The 27,206-nt window shown below is 35.8% G+C and overlaps 4 protein-coding genes across 8 annotated transcripts in view; 1 reads left to right on the top strand and 3 right to left on the bottom strand.

Annotated features, from left to right (window-relative positions):
* The window catches only part of LOC111477022 (aspartic proteinase Asp1-like), a 7,553-nt gene extending 441 nt beyond the window's left edge, over window positions 1-7,112 (bottom strand). The window contains exons 1-11 of one of the 2 annotated variants that reach the window (XM_023120952.1): window positions 6,673-7,112; window positions 6,471-6,588; window positions 6,156-6,382; window positions 5,370-5,603; window positions 5,139-5,274; window positions 4,852-5,046; window positions 1,196-1,422; window positions 813-1,046; window positions 584-719; window positions 208-402; window positions 41-113 (exon numbers count right to left, since the gene is read on the bottom strand). In XM_023120952.1, the coding sequence (XP_022976720.1) occupies window positions 41-113; window positions 208-402; window positions 584-719; window positions 813-1,046; window positions 1,196-1,422; window positions 4,852-5,046; window positions 5,139-5,274; window positions 5,370-5,603; window positions 6,156-6,382; window positions 6,471-6,588; window positions 6,673-6,872 (1,975 nt within the window). In that variant the 5' untranslated portion in view covers window positions 6,873-7,112. Of the gene's footprint in view, window positions 1-40; window positions 114-207; window positions 403-583; window positions 720-812; window positions 1,047-1,195; window positions 1,423-3,581; window positions 4,008-4,081; window positions 4,187-4,280; window positions 4,354-4,851; window positions 5,047-5,138; window positions 5,275-5,369; window positions 5,604-6,155; window positions 6,383-6,470; window positions 6,589-6,672 lie in introns of those variants that run through there. The other variant, XM_023120953.1, reaches the window with a different exon arrangement.
* A 628-nt stretch (window positions 7,113-7,740) lies between these two features.
* On the top strand, window positions 7,741-9,587 carry LOC111477077 (dnaJ homolog subfamily B member 13-like). The gene is made up of 3 exons (XM_023121045.1): window positions 7,741-7,951; window positions 8,244-8,644; window positions 8,815-9,587. The coding sequence occupies exons 1-3, from the start codon at window positions 7,793-7,795 to the stop codon at window positions 9,266-9,268; spliced, it is 1,014 nt and encodes a 337-aa protein (XP_022976813.1). The 5' UTR covers window positions 7,741-7,792; the 3' UTR covers window positions 9,269-9,587.
* Window positions 9,588-10,292: 705 nt separating this feature from the next.
* Window positions 10,293-23,669, bottom strand: LOC111477050 (aldehyde dehydrogenase family 3 member H1-like). 3 transcript variants are annotated; one of them, XM_023120998.1, is made up of 11 exons: window positions 23,648-23,669; window positions 15,226-15,496; window positions 13,852-13,920; window positions 13,672-13,768; window positions 13,258-13,464; window positions 12,995-13,110; window positions 12,797-12,901; window positions 12,539-12,711; window positions 12,353-12,443; window positions 11,602-11,751; window positions 10,293-10,723 (listed from the first exon to the last, which is right to left on the bottom strand). In XM_023120998.1, exons 2-11 carry the CDS (start codon window positions 15,436-15,438, stop codon window positions 10,490-10,492), a joined length of 1,455 nt encoding a protein of 484 aa, XP_022976766.1. In that variant the 5' UTR covers window positions 15,439-15,496; window positions 23,648-23,669; the 3' UTR covers window positions 10,293-10,489. The 3 variants fall into 3 exon arrangements, with proteins under 3 accessions (XP_022976766.1, XP_022976765.1, XP_022976767.1); XM_023120997.1 differs by lacking the exon at window positions 23,648-23,669 and having other exon boundaries at window positions 15,226-15,783; XM_023120999.1 differs by lacking the exons at window positions 13,258-13,464; window positions 23,648-23,669 and having other exon boundaries at window positions 15,226-15,784.
* On the bottom strand, window positions 17,660-24,885 carry LOC111477051 (aldehyde dehydrogenase family 3 member H1-like). 2 transcript variants are annotated; one of them, XM_023121000.1, is made up of 10 exons: window positions 24,600-24,885; window positions 21,966-22,034; window positions 21,776-21,872; window positions 21,479-21,685; window positions 20,643-20,758; window positions 20,418-20,522; window positions 20,159-20,331; window positions 19,978-20,068; window positions 18,907-19,056; window positions 17,660-18,085 (listed from the first exon to the last, which is right to left on the bottom strand). In XM_023121000.1, exons 1-10 carry the CDS (start codon window positions 24,810-24,812, stop codon window positions 17,855-17,857), a joined length of 1,452 nt encoding a protein of 483 aa, XP_022976768.1. In that variant the 5' UTR covers window positions 24,813-24,885; the 3' UTR covers window positions 17,660-17,854. The 2 variants fall into 2 exon arrangements, with proteins under 2 accessions (XP_022976768.1, XP_022976769.1); XM_023121001.1 differs by lacking the exon at window positions 24,600-24,885 and adding an exon at window positions 23,410-23,635.
* Window positions 24,886-27,206: the final 2,321 nt, after the last annotated feature.

Raw genomic sequence — 27,206 nt, 5'->3', positions numbered from 1 at the left:
TGTGAAAGTAGAGATCCAACAGTTTTTCTCAATATCTTACCTCCAATCAGGTTAACATTGCCCAATCCTACTTGGGATCCATTCAAAATCCCCAAGCAAACATTACCCAATTCCTGCAAAAGTAAGAAGTCTCTTATATTTTGTTTCTAGCATATGGTTTCATTCAGTTAATTATGGATAAACAAATGAGATGTTTGGGAAACTCACACTGATAATCAGATAAGCTTCAGGTGGCATTTGAAACTGAACATTCTTGGAGTTTGTAAAGCTCAAGGCCAGAGGCTTGAAAAAGTTTCTCACATCAGCCACTGATTTGAAAGCTTTTGAGCCTTTCCAGCACACTGGAAGGATCTTCTCCTCTGGTGCATCTCTTAAAGGTTGTCCTTTCAAATCATTCCTCAACTGGGATGTTATTTCAGATTAGATTATTAGTTTCTAATCTCATTCAATACATCTATATCTGTAAACAGAATTTGTGACGACTCTAAATTTTCTAGTCGCTACTGTATATATATCATGAACAACAATAGCAACCTTAGTAGCAACCTTATATTAAGTAGAAAATTTAGGTTCACCATCTTACCATGTTGAGTATTGCTCCATAAACTTGGGAGTTGAAGTAAGTGTAGGAGCTTCCACTATCAAATGTTAGGGTAAGGCCTCTAATTCCAACAGCTTTCCCACCAAAGTAGACATCTGCAGGACCAGATGAGTACCTCCTGAGAATGAATGAGATCAAATACAAGTTCAGTGAACTACACAATGATCATTGCCAAAAGTTATCTGATTGCTCCAGGTGGCTTCTTACTGACCCTCCTGAAGTGCGTAATATGGGCGTCCATGATATCCCTGAAGATGGAACAAGGTCTCCTCCAAAGAATAGAAATCCTCCATCTTGGCCGCTGTAGCAGTGGCCGATTATGTTGCGTACATGAGTGAGGGCGCTTATCTGTGATGCCAAGGCACCTTTACTGTTTCCAAGCCCAAGAACACCAGCCGTTGAAGGAGGGGGTTGTGAACCACCATTATGCTGATCATATCCACAACTGCAGGCAAGAGAATCAGGGGAAAGAAAGATTTGTATCAAGTTTCCTACATTAAGGGCAAAAAGAAATAATGTTGGGCCAAACCAAGCAATGAACTGCCAAAAGAATGAGCAATGTCAAAGAAAACAGGTATGGTGTTGAATACAAACCCAAAGCCCAAATTAGGAGCTAAGACAGTGCCATTAGCAAGTCTCATGGGAACAAGATCTTTGACCAATACACCAATGGATGATCCATGGTCAGCATACTCGATTTGGTAGTCGCATTGATCATTTGGATTCTTGCAAGGGGGCTTGCCTTGGTGGAAAAGTGCTGCACATAATGGTTCTCCACAACGCGCAACGTTATTGTGCGGTTTATAGAGCTTATCGCGAGGCTACAAAAGTAATCAATAACACAAAATTACGCTAGAACAATTCTTCGAAATCAGAAGAGAAGAAAGAAACAATTGAATAAAACTCGATTTGTATCAAACTGACCAGAGTGCAACCAGTACATGGAGCATCACATTGAACCCAAGTGACGTCACTCCCGGTATCAATATCCAGATCAAAAACCTTCGGCGGATTGCCAATGTTGACAGAAGCCGTAAAATGACTGCAGATAATCGAGGAAATTTCAATAATCTATCATAACGAATGATCTAAACATACCGCGGGAGAGAGAATAAGAATCAAAATAAAAAATGAAGCAAGAAAATAGAACACAAACCCTAGAGGATAAACATTTCCTTTGACAGGAAACACGATCGACGAACTAAGACGATTGATCCCCGATGGCTTCCGGTCAGCAAGGCAAAGCTTGCCGGACAAGGAAACGACGAAAGCAGCAAAGAGAACAAAAACAGGAAACAGATTCGACATATGCATTTCGTCGTCCTGTAGCAGAACTCGATTCCGTTTGCTGCTACCGCCCGGAATCGGAAGCGAGAAATGAGAAAGCTCAGAGCAATGAGGAGATTACTGGCGGATTTGAACTGTCAAAATGGAGCATATATATATAGAGAGAGGTGGGATCCCGAAGAATCTGCAAGAAAGGGACGGAGAAGCCTTTGGAGGTTAGAGGTCAGGAATTGAGCAGACAACTTGGACGCCTTAATCGGAGACGAAGACGATGAAGACAACGAAGAGAGAAGAAAGTTCAACCGCGTTCAAAACGCGGGACGCTATTGGTCTTCGCACCTCGATATCGAAATACCCAAATTACCCCTCTCTATTTTTTATGTTTTTAATAGGTTAAATTGCCATTAATTTTCTTTTCCATCTTTATATATATATATACATATAATTAAAAAAATATATCAATTTCAAGTAATTTTCATTTTTCAATCCAAAATATAATATAAAATATATATAATAAACTAAATTGGGAAGGTAGGAATTGGGACGAGCAATATTAATCTCCGTTTCTTACTTAAACGAAAATTCTCCCATCTATTTAAAATGGGTCGGCGATCTTATAAATTAAATAGACGTCTCTAATCATACCTTTATATATATAATTTTTTTAAAAAAACATAGGAATAAATTAACATAAATATTAATTTGGGCCAAAATTATCAAAATTTCCTTAAAAAAAATATATATATATTTCTTAAAACTAATTTAAACACGTTTAAAGATAATCTAATTATAATTATATTCTAACTCAGCCAATTCAGTTTTTTTTTTTTTTTGGAAAAAGTATTGAGGATTGAGTTATTTTTATAGTTTTTTAAACCTTGCAAGAAAGCTAAATATTCTTAGACATGGTAAAAAAGCTATAAATATTTCTAGAATTAATTATATGTATTAATTTAATAAAACTAGAAAATTAAAAAGTTTCGGTCTCCACCAAAAAAAACCGTCAAATTTTTAAAATAGCATTAACACTCTTAAATTTTTAAACAAAAGTTAAAAAAAGTTTTTACAGATGAAAACTTCACACTTTTTTAAAGTTAGATAAATATTTTAAAAAATAGATAGTAATAATAATGAAACATTTTTTTTTAGGAGTTATAGGTTTGAAAATATTTTTTTTAGGATTTTTAGAAATTTTAGACTATTATTAAATTTATCGTAAATTTAGCCAAAAATATATATTTTTGGGTCTCAACTATATGTTTTTTATTATTATTTATTTATTTATTATTATCTTGAATGACTAAGGACAAAAGGGTAACTACATTTGGTCGATGGGCTGACCCACCTAAAAAACGATCAACGATTGGTTTCTGGATATCCATTAAATAATCAATATACATTCAAAATTATGAACATTCATTATATATAAATATAAAATTTTAATTTATCTTCCTCCACAACTTCAATGATTAAGACATCCTCTTCCTTCATTATCTCACTCTCTTGACTATAACTTTCAATTTCTTATACCCGTTCATCTTTGTCTCGTTCTTTTTTTTTGTTTTACTCTCAATTGTACTGTACTATTTGGGCAGAATTCTTTTATATTTCACTCGTGTCGGCCAAATCGAACATAGTTTAGTATATAAGACACAAACTACTACCTTAAAAATCGATAGTTCGAATGCTCGTCTTTCATCAAAGTAGAAGAGGAGTAGAAGTTATTATATCCAATGCATAAGCTTTTTAGTTAGAAGTACAAAATACAAAAATCATCCTACCCAATTATTCATCTTCGTCCACAAACTCAGTGATTAAAACATCATCTTCCTTGATTATCTCACTCTCTTGACCATACAATCTTTCCTCTTTTATAAATTTTGGGTGAATTCTTTCATATTTCTCTCATGTCGGCTAAATCGAACATAATTTAGTATATAAGATACAAACTACTATCTTAAAGATCGATAGTTCGATCGCTCCTCCTTCATCAAAGTAGAAGAAGAGTAGATATTATCATATCCCACACATAAACACTTTAGTTTGACATACAAAATACCGATTTATTGATCTTAGGTAGGATGATTACAACTTCTCCAATTAGCCATTCATTGATCACCTAAAATGGGAAGATTTCTTAAAATAAGATGATGAAAAGCAAAGTTGATGTTCATAAATGAAAATGGCACATACCATATGAAGCTTCATTTCTGGGAGGTGGATTGCAGTTTTGAGGAGCCCAGCCAATCTGCCGTCTCTGGTTGTCATAGACTACAATCTTATTGAGCATAGAAATATCTGTACAAGAATTTGAGGAAGGTTGGAAGAAAGCATGTAAAAGAAAAGAATCTGAATGTTTCTTGTTCATCACCCAACACGTCTCTAATCTTACCTCCAATCAGGTTGACATTTCCCAATCCTTCTTTGGTTCCATCCAGAATCCCCAAGCACACATTACCAAATTCCTGTAAATGAATGAAGAGATTCTTACCGTCCGTCCCTCAAATATCATTGTTAGATGAAAGTCACACGTCAGCTAATTTATAAAATGTTCATGTGTTTATAATTAAGGAATACTATCTCAAATATCATGTTGAATGAAAGTCATGATAGCTTATGCTCAAAGTAAACAATATTATATCATTGTGGAGAGTCGTATTGATCTAACATGGTATCAGAGTTATGCCCTAAACTTAGTATTGTGAACCTGAAAGGTATAGTAAAAAATGACTATGACTCCAAAAGAAAAGGAGTCGAGCCTCGATTAAGGAGAGACAATCCTCAAATGTCAAATCAAAGTGAACAATAATCATATGAGTCACATGTTCATCTAACTTATCATGAGTGAAAAAAAAAGCAGGAAGAAAGAAAGGGACTGATTGCCCCCACTAAGAAAGATGAGTCTGAAATAAAAGAAGACGAACCCTTATGGGTTATAAATGAGAGGTGTTTGAGGAACTTACACTGATTATGAGATAAGCTTCAGGAGGTATTTGAAATTGAGCGTTCTTGGAGTTCTTAAAGTTTAAGGCCAGGGGCTTGAAGAAGTCTCTCACATCACTCACAGATTTGAAAGCTTTTCGGCCTTTCCAGCACAGTTCAAGGGTTTTGTCATCAGGAGCAAGTTTTAGAGGTTGTCCTTTCAAATCATTCTTCAACTGGGATATCATTGTCAAGACAGATCATAATTTTTCTAATGATATCGAGACATTTATAACTATAAAAGAAGTTCTTGTTCCCATATTCTCACCAGTTTCTCTACAGCTCCATAGACTTGGGAGTTGAAGTAAGTGTAAGAGCTTCCACTGTCAAAAGTCAGGGTAAGGCCCCTAATTCCACCAGCCTTCCCACCAAAGTAAACCTCTGCAGGTCCAGATGAGTACTTCCTGAGAATGAATGAGATCAAACAGTAATACATGCCGAAGTCAACTACATGGAGGAGGTATAAGAAGCAAATGATCAATGTCAAAATTTATCTGACCCTTCTGAATTGCGTAATATCGGCGTCCACGACATCCCGGAAGATGGGACGAGGCCTGCTCCAAAGAATAGAAATCCTCCCCCAAGTTCGGCGAGGCAATGTCCAATGACATTGCTTACATGGCCGAGGTCACTTAGCTGTGATACAATGGTTGCTTTACTACAACTAAGGCCAAGAACACCAGCTACTGAAGGAGGCGGTTGCGTGCCACCATCGTCCTGATCATATCCACAACTGCAGGCAACAGGAATCAGAGGAAAGGAAGATTGGTATTAAGTTTCCAAGAACAAAGGCCAAAAAGTAGTACTGTGTCAGGCTGGCCAAACTAAGTGTTCACTGCAAAAAGAAGTTTTTAGCCTCTTTTATAACCCTTTCATAATTTGCTTACAAACGCTACTACCACTTCCACTCAAAAGTTTCTTTGTTTTACAATCTACATTTTTATTTGTCCTTAGGTTTTTTAAAACGTGTACGCTAAGAAGAGATTTTCACACCCTTGTAAAAAAAATGTCTTATTCTCCTCTCCAATCGAGGTGAGATTTTATAGACTAAAAATTAGAACGTTTTTTGTTTCTAGAAATAAAGTTAAGTTTTCTTTGTTTTGTTATCTCCTTTTTAAAACATTTTCACAATCTAAGTCATGAATTCTATCATGATTTTAGAAAATGAAAAGGCACAACTAAAAACTACTACAAACCAGCATAATTTTTAAAAACAAGACACGAACAATGAAAAGGCAGTAATAAAGCAGAATTGTCAAAGGAGACTGAAATATTGTATACAAACCCAAAGCCCAAATTGGGATTGATGAGTTGGCCATTTGTGAGTCGCATGGGAGCAAGATCTTTGACCAAGACACCAATGGATGATCCATGGTCAGCATACTCGACCTCGTAGACACATTGATCATTTGATTTCTTGCAAGGGGCATTACCTGGCGAAGAAAGCGCCGCACACAATGGGTCTTCACGACTCACAGCGTTATTATGCGGTTTATAGAGCATATCACGGGGCTACAAAAGTAATGAATAGCACAGAATTACGCTAGAACTTGGTAACAAACACAACAATCCAGTCAAAATCGATCAAGATCCAACATACCAGAGTGCAACCAATACACTGAACATCGCATTGAACCCAAGTGAGATCACTCCCAGTGTCAATATCCAGTTCAAAAGCCTTCGGCGGCTTACCAATCTTGACAGAAACCGTAAAATGACTGCAGATTCCAACACATAATCAAGGAAATTTCAATAATCCAAACAATACAAGAAAATCAAAACACAAAACACAAAACACAAACCCTAGAGGATAAACATTTCCTTTAACAGGAAACAAAATCGACGAACCAAACCCAACGGATCTCAACTGCTCCCAGTCGGCGGTGAGAAACTTGTCAGACAAGGAAACGGCGAAAATCGCAAAGAGAATCGAGACAAACAACAGAACCGGCATACGGATCTCTAGTGAACCTGAAACAAAACTCGATTTCTTATCCTCCATTGGATTCGAATCCGAACGGAGAAACGGGGGATTGGATGGAGTGAACAGAGGAAGAACAGAGCATGGGAGAGTGAAACTGGAGCTCCATATGTACAGAAGAGGAGATTCATATGAGTATAAGAGAACGAAAATGGAGGTGGAAGGTAGGGAAGTTAATGAAACAAATTATTCGATCGAAGACCTTCAGGTCTTTGTCGGAGAGGACGACGAAGATGAAGACGAAGAAGAAGATAAGAAGGAGAGAGAATTTAATCACGTTGAAAAACCAGGCCCGCCATTGGCCTTCCTGTACTCATAATTTCTGCTGTTGGAATTGTCCAAAATGCCCCTATCCGATTTATTTGGAATTTTATTAGTTAAATTAATAAAAATATTCCGAAATTTCAAAAAATTTAAATAATTCTTTTAAACTTTTACTAAAAATAAAAAAAATACTCTTATTATTATTATTATTTTTTTTTTTAAGAAAATCATTCTTTTTGTTTTTAAAACAGGTTGAAAATTTAATTAATACTCTCTAATTTTTTAATAAAAAAATCCATAATACCTTCAAATTTTTTTAAAAACATCAAAAAAAAAAAAAAATTATGTTGAAATTTTAGAATTACTTTTATAAATTATTTAGAGATAATTTAAGAGGTATAAATAAACAATTTTCATCGTAAAAAAACTTTTTTGAAAAATAAAAATTAAGGGTATTGATGTCATTTTGAAAATTTACGGGAATATAGTATTTAAAACATACTCTCATAAATTTATTTATTTTAATCGGGGGCAAGCAAATAAATAGCGCGGAATTAACAGAAAACCGAATTAATATGCATTTTCAAAAGTAACCTTTCATTTTTTTGGGGACAAAGTCAAAAAAATCTATTTTCTTTCTCTTTTCTCTCTTTCCTTTCTCTGTCTCTCTCTCATTCATGGTGGATCTTCCCCAGGGTCTTGGCATCTCCTTTCGAAAATTCTTCAAATCCTACAAAGCATTCTTCAAAAAATGGCATTCCAAGGTCAAGAATGCTAAGAAGAATACCGATGTTATTGATTCCACCTCTGAAGCTGTTGATAATCGACCTTCTAAGGTACGTTGAATTGACGTGCCTGCTCTCGGTGGTTCTAATTTTTGCGGATTGCGTTTCTGTTTCAATCAGGCTTTGAAAGTTTCTTTTAATCATAGAGCTTGCGTAGGAGATCTCTTGAATTCGAATTGTTTGTACTAATTCGATCCTCGTTTATTATTTTTGTGTTTTCGTTTTGCGCCAATTCTGGAGAGTTGATTTGATCTGCGGCTGATTTGATCGAACAGATCAAAGGATGGAGAAGCCCTAATTTGAAGAAATTAGGCGTTTAATCGATAAGAATCGTTGTTTTCAGGATCATGAAGAAGTTAAAAAGGAAGGACCGAGGCCGATCAAAGGCGTTCAGAGCTTTAGATATGGAGGTCGGAGTATGCGAGAGAATGATCCGACGAGTCTCAGGCCTCGAAGCTATGATAGCGGATTCTCTTATCTGTCCCGAAATGCAAGCCGGAGAGGTCAAAATCCGTCGTCGACGTCTCAGTTTCGGAGCATGAGCCGGAGGAGCTCTGGACCGGTGGCGTCTCGAGTGAGCAGCGGGCGGAGAAGCATCGATTCGATGCCGATCATGTTCTCGAATTCCTCCGGCGTGCTGAAGCCGGCGACGATCGAGAAGCAGCTCGAGTGCACGCTGGAGGAGCTCTGCTTTGGGTGCATGAAGAAAATCAAGGTTACAAGAGACATCCTCTCGATCACAGGGTTCGTTCTCTTCTTTATAAAATCTATAGCCATTTCCCTTTCTATATTTAATTTTAATGTTTATATTTTCAATAAATATTTAAATTATAAGAACTAAATTTATGATTTATTGAATTAAAGATCATGAATCGGAGAAATAATAATAATAAATGTGGTACATATGTTGATAGGCAACCAATTGAGGAAGAGGAAACGTTGATGATAAAAGTAAAGCCAGGGTGGAGAAAGGGGACGAAGATAACATTCGAAGGAACAGAGAACAAGAGGTCAGGCAGTTACCTAGGTGACATGTCGTTCGTGATAGCTGAGAAGCAACACGCATACTTCAAAAGAGAAGGTGATGACCTGGAGCTAACCGTGGCGATCCCTCTACTAAAAGCACTAATTGGTTGTACCATTTCAGTGCCTCTATTGGGAGGAGAAACAATGAGTTTGGAGACAAACAATGTCGTTTGGCCCGGTTACGAGAAGCTCATTAAAGGTCAAGGCATGCCTAAACATAAACACGAAGATAAGAGAGGCAGCTTGAAAGTAAAGTTTTTTGTTGAGTTTCCAACCGAGTTAACCAAACAACAACGATCGGATCTTTTTCAAATTTTACAAGCTTCTGACTATCCGAATTAAAAGAAAATGGATTTAGGAAATCACTATATGACTTCTATTTCTTTTTTTCAATGGCTTGTAAATTATGTTTTGGTTTCATCCATTTATCTGATCTAATTATATAATTTAGGTATCACTAATGTTTGTTTTTACTCGAGAAGATTAGGGATTTTGTTTATAATGCTCATTCTCATAGGCCCGAACCCTAACTCTCCCCTTCGGTTGGTTTATAGGACTCTTCTTCCTAATCCCCATCGCTACTTCTCTCTTGCACTTCATAGAGGATTGTGCTTGTTTAACTCTTACTTATGTGAATGGATCTTACTTAATTATTTAAGTTGAGTTTCTAGTATTTCTATATATTTATCAACGTAAATACCTTTAATTATGAATTATCAATATTCTTTATATGAATTTTTTAAAAATATTATAATAAAGATGTAAGTTTTTTTTTTTTTTTTTTTTTCAATTTTTTGATGGACAAGAATTCTTGAGACGAGGTAATATTTAGAACTTCACATAGTTAAGTAGAAAAAAAGGTCAATAGTTCGAACATTCAACTCTGTAATTGTTGAACCTCGGTAATTGTTGAACTACAAAAGTTATCAACTCCAACGTCGGATTAAGATTATTTGTGTACAAATCCCTGGATATGACTAATCTATAGTAATTAATAATAATAAATAAAGTCAAAACTAGAAAATATTCCACTTAAAGGCTTTTAAAACAGGAACCTAAAGAATGTTGAGCTCACAATCCACCACGGCCCACAATCCATCGGGGTCAGCGTTCTCGCTGGCACTCGTACTCCTCTCCCATTGATGTGGATGTGGGATCTCACAATCCATCGGGGCCAGCGTCCTCGCTGGCACTCGTACTCCTCTCCAATTGATGTGAGATCTCACAATCCAGGCCCAACATCCTCCCTGACATTTATTTCCCTCTCTAATTGATGTAGGATCTTACAATCCACCCTCTATGGGATTAGCGTCCTCATTTATACATCAATAATTTCATAAACACGCATTTTCTTACTTGGTGTTCATTTTGGTTTTAAAAGAAAAAGAAGTCTTAATTAGTCGATACCTATTGAATATACATCCAAATTCTCTTACGAATTATACTATCATACAATTACAGCCCAAACACAAATGATTCTGCAAATATGGCACAAATTTGAAAATGAAGAGACACAAAGCAGCACAAGTGAAGAAGACATAAATAAAGGGTGAAAGAAGATGCTTACGACCAACCAAGAAGAGCACGAATGAGTCCCAATATGCCATCTCCAAGTAGAGCTTTCAGAAATCTTAGCTTTCCCGGTGTGTAAGGCGGGTATCTCATCGCCACATCGCCTGCAAAACTTCGATAAAGAACAGCCTTCTTATGGCTAAATGCATCAAATGAGAACTTTCCATGATAAGCTCCCATTCCGCTCTCCCCAACTCCTCCAAATGGTAGTGTGCTAACTGCCAGCTGCACATATCATCAAACAAAACTTAGTCACTTCAATGCTTCCAACTCTATATCGATCAAGTAACATACAATATCGAAGCAACATGGTTGGGAGATCGATTCAATATGGTTTTTGGTCAACTGATATAGGTCGAATCTTCGGTTTTTTAAGCTAAATGGATACTCGCTCGAGATTTTATTGTCGCCCGTGACAACTAAAGTGATCATAAAAAGACATTCCTAGATAAGAACTCAAAACTTCCAGTAAACAGCGTTGCCAATGGCCTAGAAGCAACTGTTTTCCATGATAGTCATCTTGCTTCTATAAGGAATTATGGACCTTTTTTTTGATGTAAATGTCTTAAAATATCAATTGTCGCCTTCATAATAAGGAAACTTGAGACAAATTTTACATCATCCAAGTATTTTTAACCCATGAAGATTAGCTATGGTAATTAAACCCCACGCATTCTACCCCACGATATTGTTGAGGATTGCTGTGAGGGAGTCCCATATTGATTAATTAAGGAGATGATGATGAGTTTATAAGTAAGAAATACATCTCCATTGGTATAAGGCCTTTTGGGAAAACCAAAAGCAAGGCCATGAGAGATTATGCTCAAAGTGGACAATATCATACTATTGTGGAGGTTCGTGATTCCTAACATGGTATCAGAGCCATGTCAATAAAATCCTCAAGTGTCGAAAAAAAAGTTGTGAGCCTCGAATGTGTAGTCAAAAGTGATTCAAGTATCGAACAAATAGTGTACTTTGTTCGAGGGCTCCATAGAAGAAGTAGATATTGCCCTTCAGGCATATGCTTCTATGCAGAGAACTTTTTTTTTTTTTTTATCAATCAAGTTCCATTCAGTATGGTACACGGAGGAAAGAATTCTTACATGTAATGTGGTGTCATTGATAACCACAGCCCCTGCAGAGATGCAAGCCACGAACTGTTCCTTGAGATTTTTATTGCTGGTAAATAAATATGCTGCCAGTGGCTTTGGGACAGAATTCACTATTTCGAAGCAGTCCTCCAGTTTGTCTACCTGCTCCAGTCGAGCCAAAAGAAAGGGAAAAAAAGGGGAAAAAAAAGAGGGATGAAGACGAAGACAAAAAAGAAGAAGATTGTATTATTCATCATCCATTATAGTTCTCCACACAAAAAAGTGTAACTTCCAAGAATTAGCAGTTTCAGTCAATCATATGCCTACACAGTCAAAGAATTCAATTTCTTTTTGTGTATTACTATTAATGTCAGTAAGTGTTGAGGATTATTGGGATTGGAGTCTACATCGGCTAATTAAGGGGTTGATCATGGATTTATAAGTAAGGAATACGTTTCCAATGGTACGAGGTCTTTTGGGGAAACCAAAAGCGCAGCCATGAATGTTTATGCATAAAGTAGATAATATCATACCATTGTGGAGAGTCGTGGTTCCTAACAAGAATCAGAATTCCCAAAGCTCAACGAAAAAAGGTCCATGTTTTTTTGTTGAATAACAAACTTTACACATGAGAGAGGTTAGTAGAATCGATCAATTTTGCTCCAAGCAAAAACGTTCACGGCATAAACATCGAATCTCTTTGTTATCTTTTCCTTATTTTACCTGATAAAACAAAAGTATTAAAAGAAGAAAGAAACCTTACAGTGATAATGGGAAGTAAGGGACCAAATATCTCCTCTGTCATAATCAGAGAGTCTCGAGGGACATCCAGTAAGAGGGTGGGAGCAATCTGCCTGCATCATGAAAAAGGACAAAAAGGGCATCCTTAGCAGTCAATATTTAGCTGATTAATGGACAAAAGAGCAGGGCAGTGATGTAATTCACATACAATTTGGATTTGTCCTTTTCACCTCCAAGCACAATCTTGCCAGAAACTTTATCATCATCCAAGAGCTTTGTCAAGCGATCAAAGTGGTTAGCATTCACAATGCGAGATAAATCTTTAGATTCCAATGGATTCTTTCCATAAAATCTCTCCAGTTCTTGTTTTAGGGACTCCACCTAGAGGTATGAACATAAATTTGAAGATAACCAAATTGAGCACGTGCAACGTACAAAATTTATTTGTGTAAGAAAAGGAACTTACCAATTTTGGAGCAACTTCTTTCGTAGTTATGATATAATCAGGAGAAACGCATGCTTGTCCATTGTTACCACCCCACTTACCAGCAATAATCCGCCGGCACGCAACCTTTGACAAACAGAAACATTTGAATTTGTATAAGATGCTAACCATTAGGATGATAGCATTAGTAGCTAACTGAACTCGAATATAAATAAGTACTTGTAAATTAATTTTTGAGTCCACTACTACTGGAGATTTTCCTCCAAGCTCTAAAACAACTGGCGTAAGGTGCTTGGCAGCAGCTGCCATCACTATACGCCCCACTCTCCCATTGCCTGCAAATTAAGAAGCCACTAGTTTAAGAAAGAGCTGATTTGAGCAAAAGGAAATGGGAGAAAGGCCACCAGACACAGCACCCCATATTGGCCAGAGGTTATTTTTATGAAACTTTCCTTTTTATTTTCAAGCTTAATGGAACAGACCTGTGTAAAATATCTTATCCCACTTTTGCTCAAGCAAAGCATTAGTTTCGGGAACAGCACCCTCGACAACTTTTACGGCAGAAGTATCCAAATACTTCACCAAAAGTTTAGCCACTAAAGATGATGTTGTTGGGGAAATTTCTGATGGCTTTAGAACCACAGCATTACCAGCTGCTATTGCTCCAACAACTGGATCAAGAGATAAAACTGGGAAATGTGGACAACAATGGTTAGTGTCTTTAATATCAATTAAGCCCACCTCTAACAGATATTGTCCGCTTTGGGCTTTCCCTTTCGGCTTTTTCCTCAAGCTTTTTTAAAACGCGTCGGCCAGGGAGAGGTTCCCACACCCTTATAAAGCTGCAAGTGACTTTCAATAAGATATGACAAAAAGACAAATTGAAGCTAACGTACAGAATGGATAATTCCAAGGAGAAATGATCAGCACAACACCCAAAGGTTCTGGTACAATTTCAGCAGACGAAGGAAAAGTGGTAATTGTAGTTTGAACCTTTGATAATAGAGAATGATGTTATTGCAAGAAAGTTATATATAAAATATGCCCATTCACAGGAAGTTTGTAATGCCAAATACCTTCTCTGGTGTCATCCAACGCCTAAGTTCTTTGAGTGCCAATTTACACGAATTTTTTACCATGCCTATCTGCATAACAAGTAACGATCGATTTAAAGGGGAAGAAAACTTCAACTGATCTGAGAAAAAATGTAGCTGAAAGAGAGAATTCATGAAATAACTAACTCAAAGAACTGCATGATCTTAGCTTTAATTGATGAGTAACAAGGCACTGACTCATCATGACCAAAATGACAATACTTCAAAAAGAAACTGTACATAGAATTCTTGATTTTGTGCAGAGAACCCAAACAACTCGACCAGAAGTGACCGTGTTAATTTAGAAGATGCATGATGCATGATGATCATTAATCTATAATATAAGAACAGATGATTATTAAACATTAACATACATACACTTCCGAAACAAATCTATTGTGGAAACTTTCTTCCCCTACGTTACAACTGTGAGATCCCGCATGGAGAGGAGAATGAAGCATTTCTTATAAGGGTGTAAAAATCTCTCCCTAGTAGACGCGTTTTAAAACCGTGAGGCTAACGGCAATATGAAACAGGTCAAAGAGAACAATATCTACTAGCGGTCGATTTTGGCTGTTACAAACAGTATCAGAGCCAGACACTGGGAGGTGTGTCAGTGAGGACGTTGGGCCCTAGGGAGTGAATTGTGAGATCCCACCTCGGTTAGAAAGAGGAACAAAGCATTTTTTATAAGGGTGTAGACAATATCTGCCAGCGGTGGACTTGAGTTAACCCTCCTACTTATGCATAATAAGTCGGACAATTCTTATTCATAAAACCACTGCCATCTACTAACTATCCCCCACTGCTTCTAATTGATACAAAACCAAGATTTCAAGATGAAACTGTTTGCCAAATGAGAACAACTCTCATGTCCAAACGGCTAAAAATGACTATTTTAGAGAAGACAAGCAAAAGGGGAGCAATAGAAAAATTAAATATGGAGATACTTCAACTTGACAGCTAACAAAGTGGGACATCAAGCCTAATAAATGAGAAACTCTGACTTCGAAATATAGTTGAAGCAAAGACTAAGCATTAATGGATATCTTCCATTAATGGCGCCGATAAGTTACTTCAATGATCACACGGTCCCGCGCAAAAAGGATTTGAAGGATTGGACATTTCAACAAACAGGTGCCGTTCGTTAATTCAACCACAAGAAACAGTGATAACAGAACAACACATTTATGAACACGGATATCATGACTCTGACGAGACTCAGATCAGCAAAATCATTATCAATAACGAGCAAATGCTTAAAAAAAACGATCAAAATCGAATACAAGAATAGGTCAAACACGAGAACTGACAGAACATCAAAACAGTGAAGAAATTAAGTTTAAGAACGAAGACCTCATGAATGATGGATTCCAACGCAGGCTTGGAGAGGTCGGAGTGAATCGCATCGCTGATCTCTTCCTCATGGTCAGCGCTAAGCTTCAAGATGCTCTCAAGCTGCGATACTCTCCACTCATAGCTCCGCGTCCTGCCGGAGGCAAAAGTGCCTCTCAGCTCCTTCACCAATTCCGTCGCCGCCGTCGCATCGAAAACCTTCGCTTCCGACATCGCGAATCACCTCCACCGCCGACAACTATCCGTAAATACGGAGAGAGAGAGAGAGAGATCTTGTGGAATGGATTCGACTTTCGAGTGATCCTTCGGGTGAGGGAGTTGCCGGAGTGATGTCAGGGAGCAGGCAAAACGTTAAGATGGAGGTGTCGCCTTTCTCACAGCGCCACAGCTCATCGATCATTCTCCATTTTACCTGCCACGAAGGAAGCGCCTGTGCTCCACGCACCTAGGTGGGTCGTCTTCCGATTTTCCTTTTCCTGATCGGATTCTTAATATCTTCAAAGATCGTACACGATATATCCGGGCGAAGCACTATGATGACAAATGCTAAGTCAACTCTGGAGTGACAAGGAGAGATATCATGTTCACCGTTTTAAAACACATCTAACATGGTTCTTTAACCCACTATTCTCTTAAGGTTCAACGTCTTTGTTAGAGTTGATATTATTGGTAACAGTCTAAGCCCACTACAAGTAGATATTGTCTACCTTGACCCGTTACATATAGCTTTCAAGCTCACAAATTTTTAAACGTGTTTTCTAGAAATAAGTTTTCACATACTTATAATGAATGTTTCGTTCTCATCTCATCCATTGTGGGATTTTACAATCTCATCCCATATTAAAATAATAAACAATAAAAAAAACGTGTAATTTATAGATGTCTCTGTAATATTATAAAAAATCACAATCAACAAGCACGTAATTCAAATGTTGGAGTCGATCTTGCATATAAAGCATATACGAAGAGAAAGTCATACCCAAAAATTCTCGATCATTTTGAATGAAAGCAAGATAGGAATGGAATCGAGAGAGAAGAAATAGTTTGATTTTAGAGAATTAAGCGGTAGTGTTTTTGAGAGTCAAAAGTGCTTTAAGTGTGTTTCGGGGTTTAAAGTTCGACCCAAAAACGGTTCAAATTCGAAAGGATAAGACATCAGCTCAAATTGAATAATTAAGTGGTCACGACACGAATAAGTCAAAATATTCCTACCTAATCACAAACTTGTACTATTATACTATGGGACCTTTATGACGAATCAAACTCCATGTCGCTTTCCAGCATAGGTTCATCATTTAGTTAAAAATTGAAATTTCACCGACGAACATTTTAATTTCTAAATTTTATTTTTTTACCAATTTATTCTTAATCGGTTAAAAAAAACAAAGAATTTAGTAAAAAAATTGTTTTCACTAAATTTGAAAAAACGTGTAGTTCCAATTTAAAATCTTCAAAATTTAATTATTGTGTTTGGTTATGAATTTGAAATTGCACCAAAATATTAATATTATGAATTTAGTAAACCACTTTTTTTTAGGGGAAAAAAGGAAATATAGCATAATTATTTGTTATTATTATTTATTTAAATAAATGTTTATACCATCTTGAGCTCGTTAAATTAATAGTATAATAAACTATTTATATGTTATTGTTGTTTTTATTTAATCGAGATAAGGACATTACGTCGTCCTGATTGAAAATTGTTCGATGGATTATATAAAATACTCTTAAATTTTATCATTTATTTTAAAAATATTCATATTCTTTATTATATTATCATTAAGCTTTTATAATTATTTTAAAACTAATAACTAGAAATGATTTAAAATTTTGAATGAAAATTGTGAAATAAAATTTAAAATCATTTAAAATAGAAATTGTGACTCAAACATGAAATTTTGGGTTAGGAATATTAGACAAACACGTCGCATGACTTTGCTCTGGATTTTCCCAAAAGGTCTCATACCTTTTTGTAGCCTCGTTCCAAAGGAGAGAGTATTCTTTAAGGTCTCGTACTAAAGGATAGAGTATTCTTTGTTTATAAACTCAACTCATGATCATTCCCTAAATTAGCTAATGTGAGACTTTCATCATCCAACATCTCCCCTCGAACAAAGCCCCTTCAGACAAAGCACGTCTCCCCTTAATCGAGGCTCGACTTCTTTGGAGTCTTAGTCTTTAAGTTTAGGGCATGGCTCTGATACTATGTTAGACGAACAGGACTCTCTACAATGGTATGGTATGATATTGTTCACTTTGAGTATAAGCTTTCTTTTGTTTTGTGCTTCCCCAAAAGGTCTCACACCAATGGAGAGAGTATTCTTTGTTTACAAACCCATAATCATCCCCTAATTGAGGGGATGTGGGACTTTCACTTTCATCATCCAACAAAGAAGACTGGTAATAATTAATTAAAAATTCTATAAAAAAAATAAAAATAATATTTTTAAAACTATGTTTTAGTCTAATTATAGGATTGTTTATTGAACATATACTTCTAAATTCTTTTACGACTTATACAACTCCAACCCAAACACTACTGATACTGTAAATAAGACAGATACAGACTCACAAGGCAGCACAAGTGAAGAAGACATAAACAAAGAAGGGTGAAAGGAGATGCTTACTACTACCAACCAAGAAGAGCACGAATGAGTTCCAATATGCTACCTCCAAGAAGAGCTTTCAGAAATCTTAGCTTTTCCTTTGAGTAAGGCGGGTATCTCATCGGCATGTCGCCTGCGAAAATTCGATAAAGTACAGCCTTCTTATGGCTAAATGCATCAAATGAGAACTTCCCATGGTAAGCTCCCATTCCGCTCTCACCAACTCCTCCGAATGGTAGCGTGTTAACCGACAGCTGCACGTATGATCAAACAAATTTTCAATCTCTTCAATGTTTATGCACGTATGATCAAACAAATTTTCAATCTCTCCAATGTTTATGTTTCTAGATTGGTTAAGACATATATTGTTGTGTGGAACCAATGTGGTTCGAATCTGATCCGAGAAGATTTTTCGTCAAATCTTTGGTTTTAAGCTAACATGAAGCAATCATAAAAAGAAATTCCTAAATAAGAACTCACAACTTCCAAGCTGATAAACGTTGCAAATGGCTTAAAAAATGTTTTTCATACTACCCAACTTTTGCTGGTGTCGGGATTCAAGAACATCTTTAAGAAATTTTTGGAATCTCTCGAAGGAGAGGAATGAAGCATTCCTTATAAGAATATGGAAACCTCTCTCCAGTAGATGCGTTTTAAAATTTTTTTAGACTTAAGGCGATACGTAACGGGCCAAAGCGAACAATATCTGCTAGCAGTGGACTTGGGCTATTACAAATGGTATAAGAGCCGGTCACCGGACGGTGTGAGGCATGAGTCAGAGTAGAGCTAGACTCTCTCCATAATAGACGCGTTTTAAAAATCTTAAGAGAAAGTCTAAAGAGGACAATATCTGCTAGTGGTGGCTTTGGGCCATTACATTCTTCCTCGGTTGAAGAGGGGAACGAAATATCTTTATAAAAGTATGGAAATTTCTTCCTAACAGACGCGTTTTAAAATCTTGAAACTCGAGACAGTTCTAATATTTTGTTCGTATTTTCAAATGCCAGGATATCAAGTCTAAACGGGGATACTGCCCTTCAGGTCAATGCCAGTATGCAAAAGGAAGAATTCTTACCTGTAAGGCAGTTTCATTGATGGCCATGGCCCCTGCAGAGATACAAGCCACGAACTGTTCCTTGAGCTTCTTATTGTTGGTAAATAAATATGCTGCAAGTGGCTTCGAGCCCGAGTTGACTACTTCAAAGCTGTCCTCCACTTTGTCGACCTGCTCCAGTCGAAAATTAAGGCAAGAAGAAGATTGTATTCTTCATTATCCATTATAGTTCTCCATACAAAAAAGAGCAATTTCCTAATACTAGCAGTTCAGTCAATCATATGCCTACATTCAACCTTTTGCCTATATGCATACATAATTAACTCTTCTTCTTTCGAACTGTTATTGATGTCAGAAGTAGTAGTTAAGGCAATAAATTCCCTGAGCTTCAATGAAAACAAATTACTATTCCTTTTGTTAAAGAACAGATTTTACACTTGAGAGGAGTTAATAAAATCAAAGAATTTGGTCATATGCAAAATAGCTTTACAACATTAACATCGAGTCTATTTTCTATCTTTTCCTTATTTTACCTAATCAAAATAAAAATATAAAATGAAGAATAGATGTGAGATCCCACATCGGTTGGAGAGGAGAACGAAACATTCTTTATAAGCGTGTGGAAACCTCTCTTTAGCATAGGCATTTTTAAAAACTTTGAAGAAAAACTTCAAAAGAGAAAGTCCAAATAGGACAATATCTGCTAGTGGAGTGTTTGGATTGTTACAAATGGTATCATAGCCAGACATCGGGCGATGTGCCAGCGAGGAAGCTGAGCCCTGAAGGGGGTGGACACGAGGCCCCGATGTGCCAGCGAGGAAGCTGAGCCCTGAAGGGGGTGGACACGAGGCGGTGTACCAGCAAGAACGTTGGGCCCCGAAAGAGGTGGATTATGAAATCCCACATCGGTTGGGGAGAAGAACGAAACATTTTTTATAAGGGTGTGTGGAAATCTCTCCCTAGAAGATGCGTTTTTAAAAATCTTGAGGGGAAACCCAAAAGGGAAAACTCAAAGAGGACAATATCTACTAGCGGTATGCTTAGACGGTTACAATCGAGCCTACAAATTACAATTAAGAATATCATATTTACCGTGAGAATGGGAAGTAAGGGACCAAATATCTCCTCCGTCATAATCAGAGAGTCTCGAGGAACATCCAATAAGAGGGTGGGAGCAATCTGCCTGTATCGTGGAAAAGGTACCGCTCATTAGCAGTCAATATTTAACTAATGAACGAACAATAGAACAGACTAGTGATGTAATTTAACATACAATTTGGATTTGTCCTTTTCACCACCATGCACAATCTTGCCAGAAATTTTATCATCCTCTAGGAGTTTTATCAAGCGATCAAAGTGGTAAGCATTCACAATGCGAGATATATCTTTAGTTTCCAATGGATTCTTTCCGTAAAATCTCTCCAGTTCTTGTTTCAGGGACTCCACCTAGAGATATGAACATGAATTTGAAGATAACCAACCCAAATTGAGCATGTGCAACGAACCAAACTTGTTTGTTTAAGGGAACTTACCAATTTTGGAGCAAATTCTTTGGTAGTTATAACATAATCAGGAGCAACGCATGCTTGTCCATTGTTGCAACCCCACTTACCAGAAATAATCCGCCTACTCGCAACCTTTGACAAACAGATATATTTGAATTTGTATAAGATGCTAGCAACTAAGACATGGTCGCATTGGTAGCTAATTGAACACGAATGGATACACAATGATTCTATGAGGAGGAGAGGGAATACTTGTAAATTGATTTCTGAATCAACTACTACTGGAGATTTTCCTCCAAGCTCTAATACAACTGGCGTAAGGTGCTTGGCAGCAGCTGCCATCACTATTCGCCCTACTCTTCCATTGCCTGCAAGTTAAGGAGCCACTAGTTTAAGATGAGCTTATTTGAGCAGAAGGAAATGGGAGAAAATCCACCAGACACCATCCCGTATTTGCTTTGTTTTTTTCATTTTTTTCTTTTTTTGAAACACCTGGAAGCGAGAATTGAAAAACTTACTACTACTGATCCAGATCCTACCTCGATTAGGAAGGAGAATAAAACACCCTTTATAAGGATGTAGAAATTTCTCCCTATTAAACACATTTTAAAAACCTAGAGGGGAAGCCCGAAAGGAAAACCCAAAGACGACAATATCTGCTAGTAGTGGGCTTGGGCCATTTACAAATGGTACCAGAGCCAAACACCGGCCAATGTGCCAGCGATGAGGCTGAATCTCGAAGGGGGTGGATTGGGGGTCCCACATCAATTGGAGAAGGGAACGAGTGCCAACAAGAACGTTGGGCCCCGAAGGGGGTGGATTGTGAGATCCCACATCAGTTGGGGAGGAGAACGAAGCACCCTTTGTAAGGACGTGGAAATCTCTCCCTACCAAACAAGTTTTAAAAACTTTGAGGGAAAGTCCAAAGAGAACAATATCTGCGGTGGTAGTTACTTGTTGACCTTTCATTGAATTTAGCGTACAACGAATAACCACATATGAGATGAAATCAAAACACATGTACCATAAATAAACTGCAGATAATATGATCAAACTTGCCCTTTTATTTTCAAGTAAAGGGAACAAACCTGTGTAAAATATTTTGTCCCACTTTTGCTCAAGCAAAGCAGAAGTTTCGGGAACAGCACCCTCAACAACTCTTACAGCAGAAGTATCCAAATACTTCCCTAAAAGTTTAGCCATTAAAGATGATGTCGATGGGGAAATTTCCGATGGCTTGAGAACCACAGCATTACCAGCTGCTATTGCTCCAACAACTGGATCAAGAGATACCACTGGGTAATAGTAATGATTGTTAGACAATTTTAAGGCTGCGAATGAACTTCAAGAATGTATGAAAAGAACACAAATTGACACTGACATACAGTATGGATAATTCCAGGTTGAAATAATCAGGACAACACCCAAAGGTTCTGGTACAATTGCAGCAGACGAAGGAAATATGGTAATTGAAGTTTTAACCTGCCAAACTCGAGCATAATGTTATCCACATTCAGGGAATAGAAATGAAGAACAGATCAGTTCCATCAACAGGACGTTTGTAATACCAAATACCTTTTCTGGTGCCATCCAATGCCTAAGTTCTTTAAGTGCCAATTGACACGATTTTTTTAACAGACCTACCTGCATAACAAGTCACACATCAGTTTAAAGGGGATGATAACTAAAACTAAAAATGAGAAAAAATGTAGCTGAAAGAACCTGAAACTAGTAGAAATGCCATATGAGAGGTATGGTGAAAAAGCGATTTCGAAATTCAAACAACTCGACCCTACTGATTAGATGCCAACTAACGATCAGACGTGACAGTGTTAATTAAAAGATGCAAGATGCATGATAATCATTAAATTTTATATAAGAACAGAACATTATTAAACATTGACATGGAAATAAACTTCCCAAACAAATCTCTTGTGGAAACTATCTTCCAATACAACACAACCCTCCTAGTTAAGCATAATAAGAAGTCAAACATTTTCGAGTTCTGGTATGGTAACGGCCCAAACCCACCGCTAGCAGATATTGTCCTCTTTGAGCTTTCCCTTTCAAGCTTCCTCTCAAGATCTTTAAAACGCGTCTGCTAAGAAGATGTTTCCACACCCTTATAAAGAATGGTTCGTTCTCCTCCCTAACCAATGTGGAATCTTACAAGTCACTCCCTTCAGGACCCAGCATCCTAGCCAACACTCGTTCCCTTCTCCAATCGACGTGGGACCCCCCAATCCATCCCGTTCGGAGTCCAACGTCCTTGTTATCACACCGCCTCATGTCTACCCCTAGCCTCCTCACTGGCATACCACCTAGTGTCTGGCTCTTATACCATTTGTAACGGCCCAAGTTCACCATTAGTAGATATTGTCCTCTTTGGGCTTCCCTTCTAGATTTTTAAAACGGTCAGCTAGGAAGAGGTTTCACCCCCTCTTCGTTCTCCTCCCCAACCAATGTGGGATCTTACACCCTCTTTATGCGGAAGGAGCGAACCGAAATAGAGAACACAAGCAGAAAAGACAGGAAGAAATGTGGTATTACATATAGAGAGAGTTCAACAGAACAAATAACAAGACGGGACATCGAGCCTTATAAATGAGAAACTCTAACTATGAAATGTTGTTGAAGCAAAGACTAAGCATTAATGAATATCTTCCATTGTTGGCGCTAGTAAGCTATCTTTACTGATCACGTTGTCCCGCACAGACGGCAAGAGTGAGAGGAGGAGAAGGACAAAAGGAATTTGAAGGACCGGACATTTCGACGAACAGGTGCCGTTCGTTAATTCAACGACCAGAAAGTACCATTGAAATGAACTGAACAGAACATTCATGAACAACATAGAACACGAGATTTACGAATCTGACGAGACTCTGATCACGTAAATCATTAACGATAACGAGCATGCGCCTCAAAAAAAAGATAACAAAAAGAACAAAAGAACAGGTCAAGCAGGAGAACCGACACAGAGCATCAGAACAGTGAGGGAGTCGAGTTTAAGAACGAAGACCTCATCAACAATGGATTCCAACACAAGCTTGGAGATGCCAGAGCGATTTCTCATGCTCGACGCTGAGCTTCAAGAAGCTCTCTAGCTTGCGGCACTCTCCACTCATAGCTCCGAGTCCTGCCGGTGGTAAAACTTCCTCTCAGCTTCTTCACCGACTCCGTAGCCGCCGCCACATCGAACACCTCCATCTCCAACATCGCAAATCGCCGCCGCCGCCGTCGAAAAGTATCAGCATAAGGAGAGAGAGAGAGAGAGAGAGAGAGAGAAAGTGAATTCAAGTGATCCTTCGGTGACGAAATATCGTAGCGATTTCAGTGAGCATGCGAATCATTAAGATAAGAGGAATAGTCTTCTCATGTGCTGCAAATCTCCGCCATTCGGCACACAACTCGTTGATCATTCTCCATTTCCGATGGCACCAAGAAAGCGCGTGAAGCTTTCGGAGTTATCCTCCGACTTGTCGCTGGGTTGTACGTTCCTCCCGCGCTTTCCCGCTTCGTATAATTACCTTCCATTTCTTATTTTACACTTAATTCAGAGCCTAACAATAAATTTAGCCATAAACATTTATTGTTGTATATTATTTTCCCGTTAAATTATTCAAAATAACGGATTTATTTCTATTATACTCCCCAACTTTTGTAAATTTCATTTTAACCCTTAAATTTCAAGGGTTAAAACCAAAACATTCAAAAAATTGAGGGTGTGATTGAAATTAATCCATAGTTTATTGGATTGTTTTTCATATTATAATTTAATTTTAAAAAAAATTAAATTATAACTTTCATCACTTTAATGCTCGTGTTAAATGAAAGTCAAATTAAACCTAGTTCACGGTCACAAGAGAAGATAATTTCCTAAATTTTTTATTTTGTATTTCATAAATTTAGAAATTTTTAATTTAATTTTCAATATTTTTTAACATAAGTTAAAAAAAATTAATTTTAATTTTACAAAATATTAAATATATGTTAAATATCGATGGTATGATATTGTCTATTTTGATAATAAGCTTTCATGGCTTTCGTTTGTATTTCTCACTTATAAACTCATGATCATTTTCTAAATTAGCGTAAGATTTTCATCATCCAACAATAAAATTTATTTATTTACGTATTAAATATAAAATTAAATGTTAATCGAACGTATTAAAGACTACTAATTAAATTAAAGAGAATAAGGCGACGAACCTCATGGGCAAAGGCTTCGGATTCGGGTTTATGAAGATCTGAATGGATCTTATCGACCATCTCTTCCTCGTTTTCTTCGATCAACTTCAACAGATTCTTCAGTTGATTCACTCTCCATTCGTAGCTTCGTGTCTTCCCGGAATTATAGCTCTCCCTCAGCTCCGCCACCACTCTCTCCGCCGCTTCTCCGTCAAACACCTCTCTCTCCGCCATCGCCGGAACCGTTGAGAGACAGAGGCTGAGAAATAACGCAGTTTTCAGGTGGCTGTAATCCACCGAAGAGGTGTTATAAAGGACCAAAGCCAAAGTTCCCAACTTATGACTAATTTTTTTCCATTTTTATTATTATTATTATTATTATTATTATTATTATTATTTTAATCTTCAATTTTTAGTTTTTTTTTTTTTTTTCATTTTATATTTGAAATAAGTATCGAATTTGAGAGTTGTTGTGGATTAAATAAACATTAATGATAATATTAATTTATGGGCTAAATTACCCCGAGATTAAATTGATTTAAACATGTTTAATTATTTTTAAATTCTAAACAAAATTAATAACACACTTATTATTATTATTATTAGTAATAATAAAAACTACTCTCAATTAATAAAAATGTCTTGAATTTTACGCTTAAACTTTTAAAAAATTTAAAAATACATTTTACTACAAAAAAAATCTCAAAAAATACCTTTAATTAAAAAATACATTTTGTATTAAATATATTCTTTACCTTTCAAAATGTCTAAAAATATATTTAAGTTTTCCAAGTTTTTCTTTTATACTCTTAATTAAAAATAAAAATAAAAAAACTTCAAAAGGATACCTTTTAAAATGGTTACAAAAATACTCAATAATTTTCAAGAGTAATATTAAAAAAAATTTATCGATAAATTATCAAAAACTTTTTTAACATAATATTAATGGTAAATATATTTTAAACTTTTAAAAATAGTCGTTATATAATGAAAACTTTTAAATAAAAATTAAAAGCATAAATAAATACAAATTAAACACATAATTTAACTAATTTCAAAATAATTGAAATTAATCAACTCATGAAAATTAACAACTATAATTAATTAATTTAGTAATATTTGACACATAAATTGATTTATGTTAAATTAATAAAAATATCTTTCAACATTATCTTAATTCACTGTTAATACTTTATTTAAAAAATACTATTAAATTTAGTAATTTTGAACACTTTTTTATGGGTATTTTTTTTGAATTTTTTTTTTAAAAATGAAAGAGTATTATTGAATGTTTTAAAGTTTGTTTCCATTAAAAAAAAAAAAAAAAATCAGTTATATTTTTTTTAACTTTAAAAAATGTATAAATATTTTATTTAGACAAATTATAAAATTTATGGATGTTTTTTTTATTATTGATTTAGTCATTCATTAACTAACCAAACACACCTACCATCGATTAATAACTTAACATACCTGACATCGATTAAGTCGAAACAATTTTTAAAAAATAAAGAAAATATATTTTTGGAAAATAATTTAAGGGAACATGCATAATTAATATTTCAAAACCATAACTTAACATACCTAACATTGAGTCGAAACAATTTTTAAAAATAAAGAAAATATATTTTTGGAAAATAATTTAAAGGAACATGCCATAATTAATATTTCAAAAACTATTTCAAAAGTCGAAACAATTTTAAAAAATAAAGAAAATATATTTTTGGAAAATAATTTAAGGGAACATGCCATAATTAATATTTCAAAACCATAACTTAAAATACCTAACTTTAAAAAATAAAGAAAATATATTTTTGGAAAATAATTTAAGGAACATGCATAATTAATATTTCAAAACCTAACAAAATGCTTTTAATAATAAGTGGGTTTGAATTCAAAACCAAAATTAGGTTAACGCTTAAAATAGAAATCCACCCAATTAATTTGGTGCCACCTCCCAATAAATAAATATATTTGTAAATATATCCTCTTCTAATTACGCTCGACCCTACCGATCTGTTAAGAATGAGAAATCATTGATATTCATAAGCTTTAAATAGGATACAAGCTAGCAACTAAAAATAAAATAAAATATGCTAGAGATTAAATCATAAATAAATAAATATTAAAAGATTTAAGAAGGCGGGTTAATTATTTATGTTAAGTGAATGACGGAATTATTTAACTAGTGTAGTGGATACTTAAAGACATGAACCAAGAGACGTCAATCATACAATATACTTCAATTAATATATGAAAAAAAAATGTGGTTTAAATTATTAAAATATATTTTAATTAATGTCGGATGAAATTTAAATCATAATTTAGAGTTTAGTATTTATTTAATGATATTTCGAAGGTATATTTTTGCAGTTTAGTATTTATTTAAGCTAGACATGATCTTTCTTGTAGTGTGATTCGAATCTTAAACAAGTTTTATTGTTTGAGATAGTCGATAGGTAATGTTAAAAGTTAGATTTAGTCGGAAGTAATTTAAAATTTATGCGTATATATATATATTATATATATATATATATTTTGTAGTTTTAAAAATCTGGTCACACCAACATTTATAGTCCTCAAAAAGAAAAGAATAATAATAATAATAAAATAAAAGCTGACGTTTAT

This window comes from Cucurbita maxima, unplaced genomic scaffold, assembly GCF_002738345.1.
Source record: "Cucurbita maxima cultivar Rimu unplaced genomic scaffold, Cmax_1.0 Cma_Scf00003, whole genome shotgun sequence".
Taxonomy (NCBI): domain Eukaryota; kingdom Viridiplantae; phylum Streptophyta; class Magnoliopsida; order Cucurbitales; family Cucurbitaceae; genus Cucurbita; species Cucurbita maxima.
The sequence above is the reverse complement of the archived record's forward strand: the minus strand, read 5'-3'. Positions and strand labels throughout refer to the sequence as shown.

What these genes read in the sequence shown, in the direction of transcription:
- LOC111477077 (XM_023121045.1), top strand. Translation starts at nt 7,793, where the DNA reads ATGGTGGATCTTCCCCAGGGTCTTGGCATCTCCTTTCGAAAATTCTTC. An exon ending in TTGATAATCGACCTTCTAAG is followed by an intron (nt 7,952 to 8,243) that starts GTACGTTGAATT and finishes CGTTGTTTTCAG; the next exon opens with GATCATGAAGAAGTTAAAAA. An exon ending in GACATCCTCTCGATCACAGG is followed by an intron (nt 8,645 to 8,814) that starts GTTCGTTCTCTT and finishes ATATGTTGATAG; the next exon opens with GCAACCAATTGAGGAAGAGG.
- LOC111477050 (XM_023120998.1), bottom strand. Translation starts at nt 15,438, where the DNA reads ATGTCGGAAGCGAAGGTTTTCGATGCGACGGCGGCGACGGAATTGGTG. An exon ending in GGATAAGATATTTTACACAG is followed by an intron (nt 13,111 to 13,257) that starts GTCTGTTCCATT and finishes CTTAATTTGCAG; the next exon opens with GCAATGGGAGAGTGGGGCGT. An exon ending in CCTTACTTCCCATTATCACT is followed by an intron (nt 11,752 to 12,352) that starts GTAAGGTTTCTT and finishes CGACTGGAGCAG; the next exon opens with GTAGACAAACTGGAGGACTG.
- LOC111477051 (XM_023121000.1), bottom strand. Translation starts at nt 24,812, where the DNA reads ATGGCGGAGAGAGAGGTGTTTGACGGAGAAGCGGCGGAGAGAGTGGTG. An exon ending in CCGAAGCCTTTGCCCATGAG is followed by an intron (nt 22,035 to 24,599) that starts GTTCGTCGCCTT and finishes CTTGTTATGCAG; the next exon opens with GTAGGTCTGTTAAAAAAATC. An exon ending in ATTCAGAAATCAATTTACAA is followed by an intron (nt 20,523 to 20,642) that starts GTATTCCCTCTC and finishes TGTTTGTCAAAG; the next exon opens with GTTGCGAGTAGGCGGATTAT.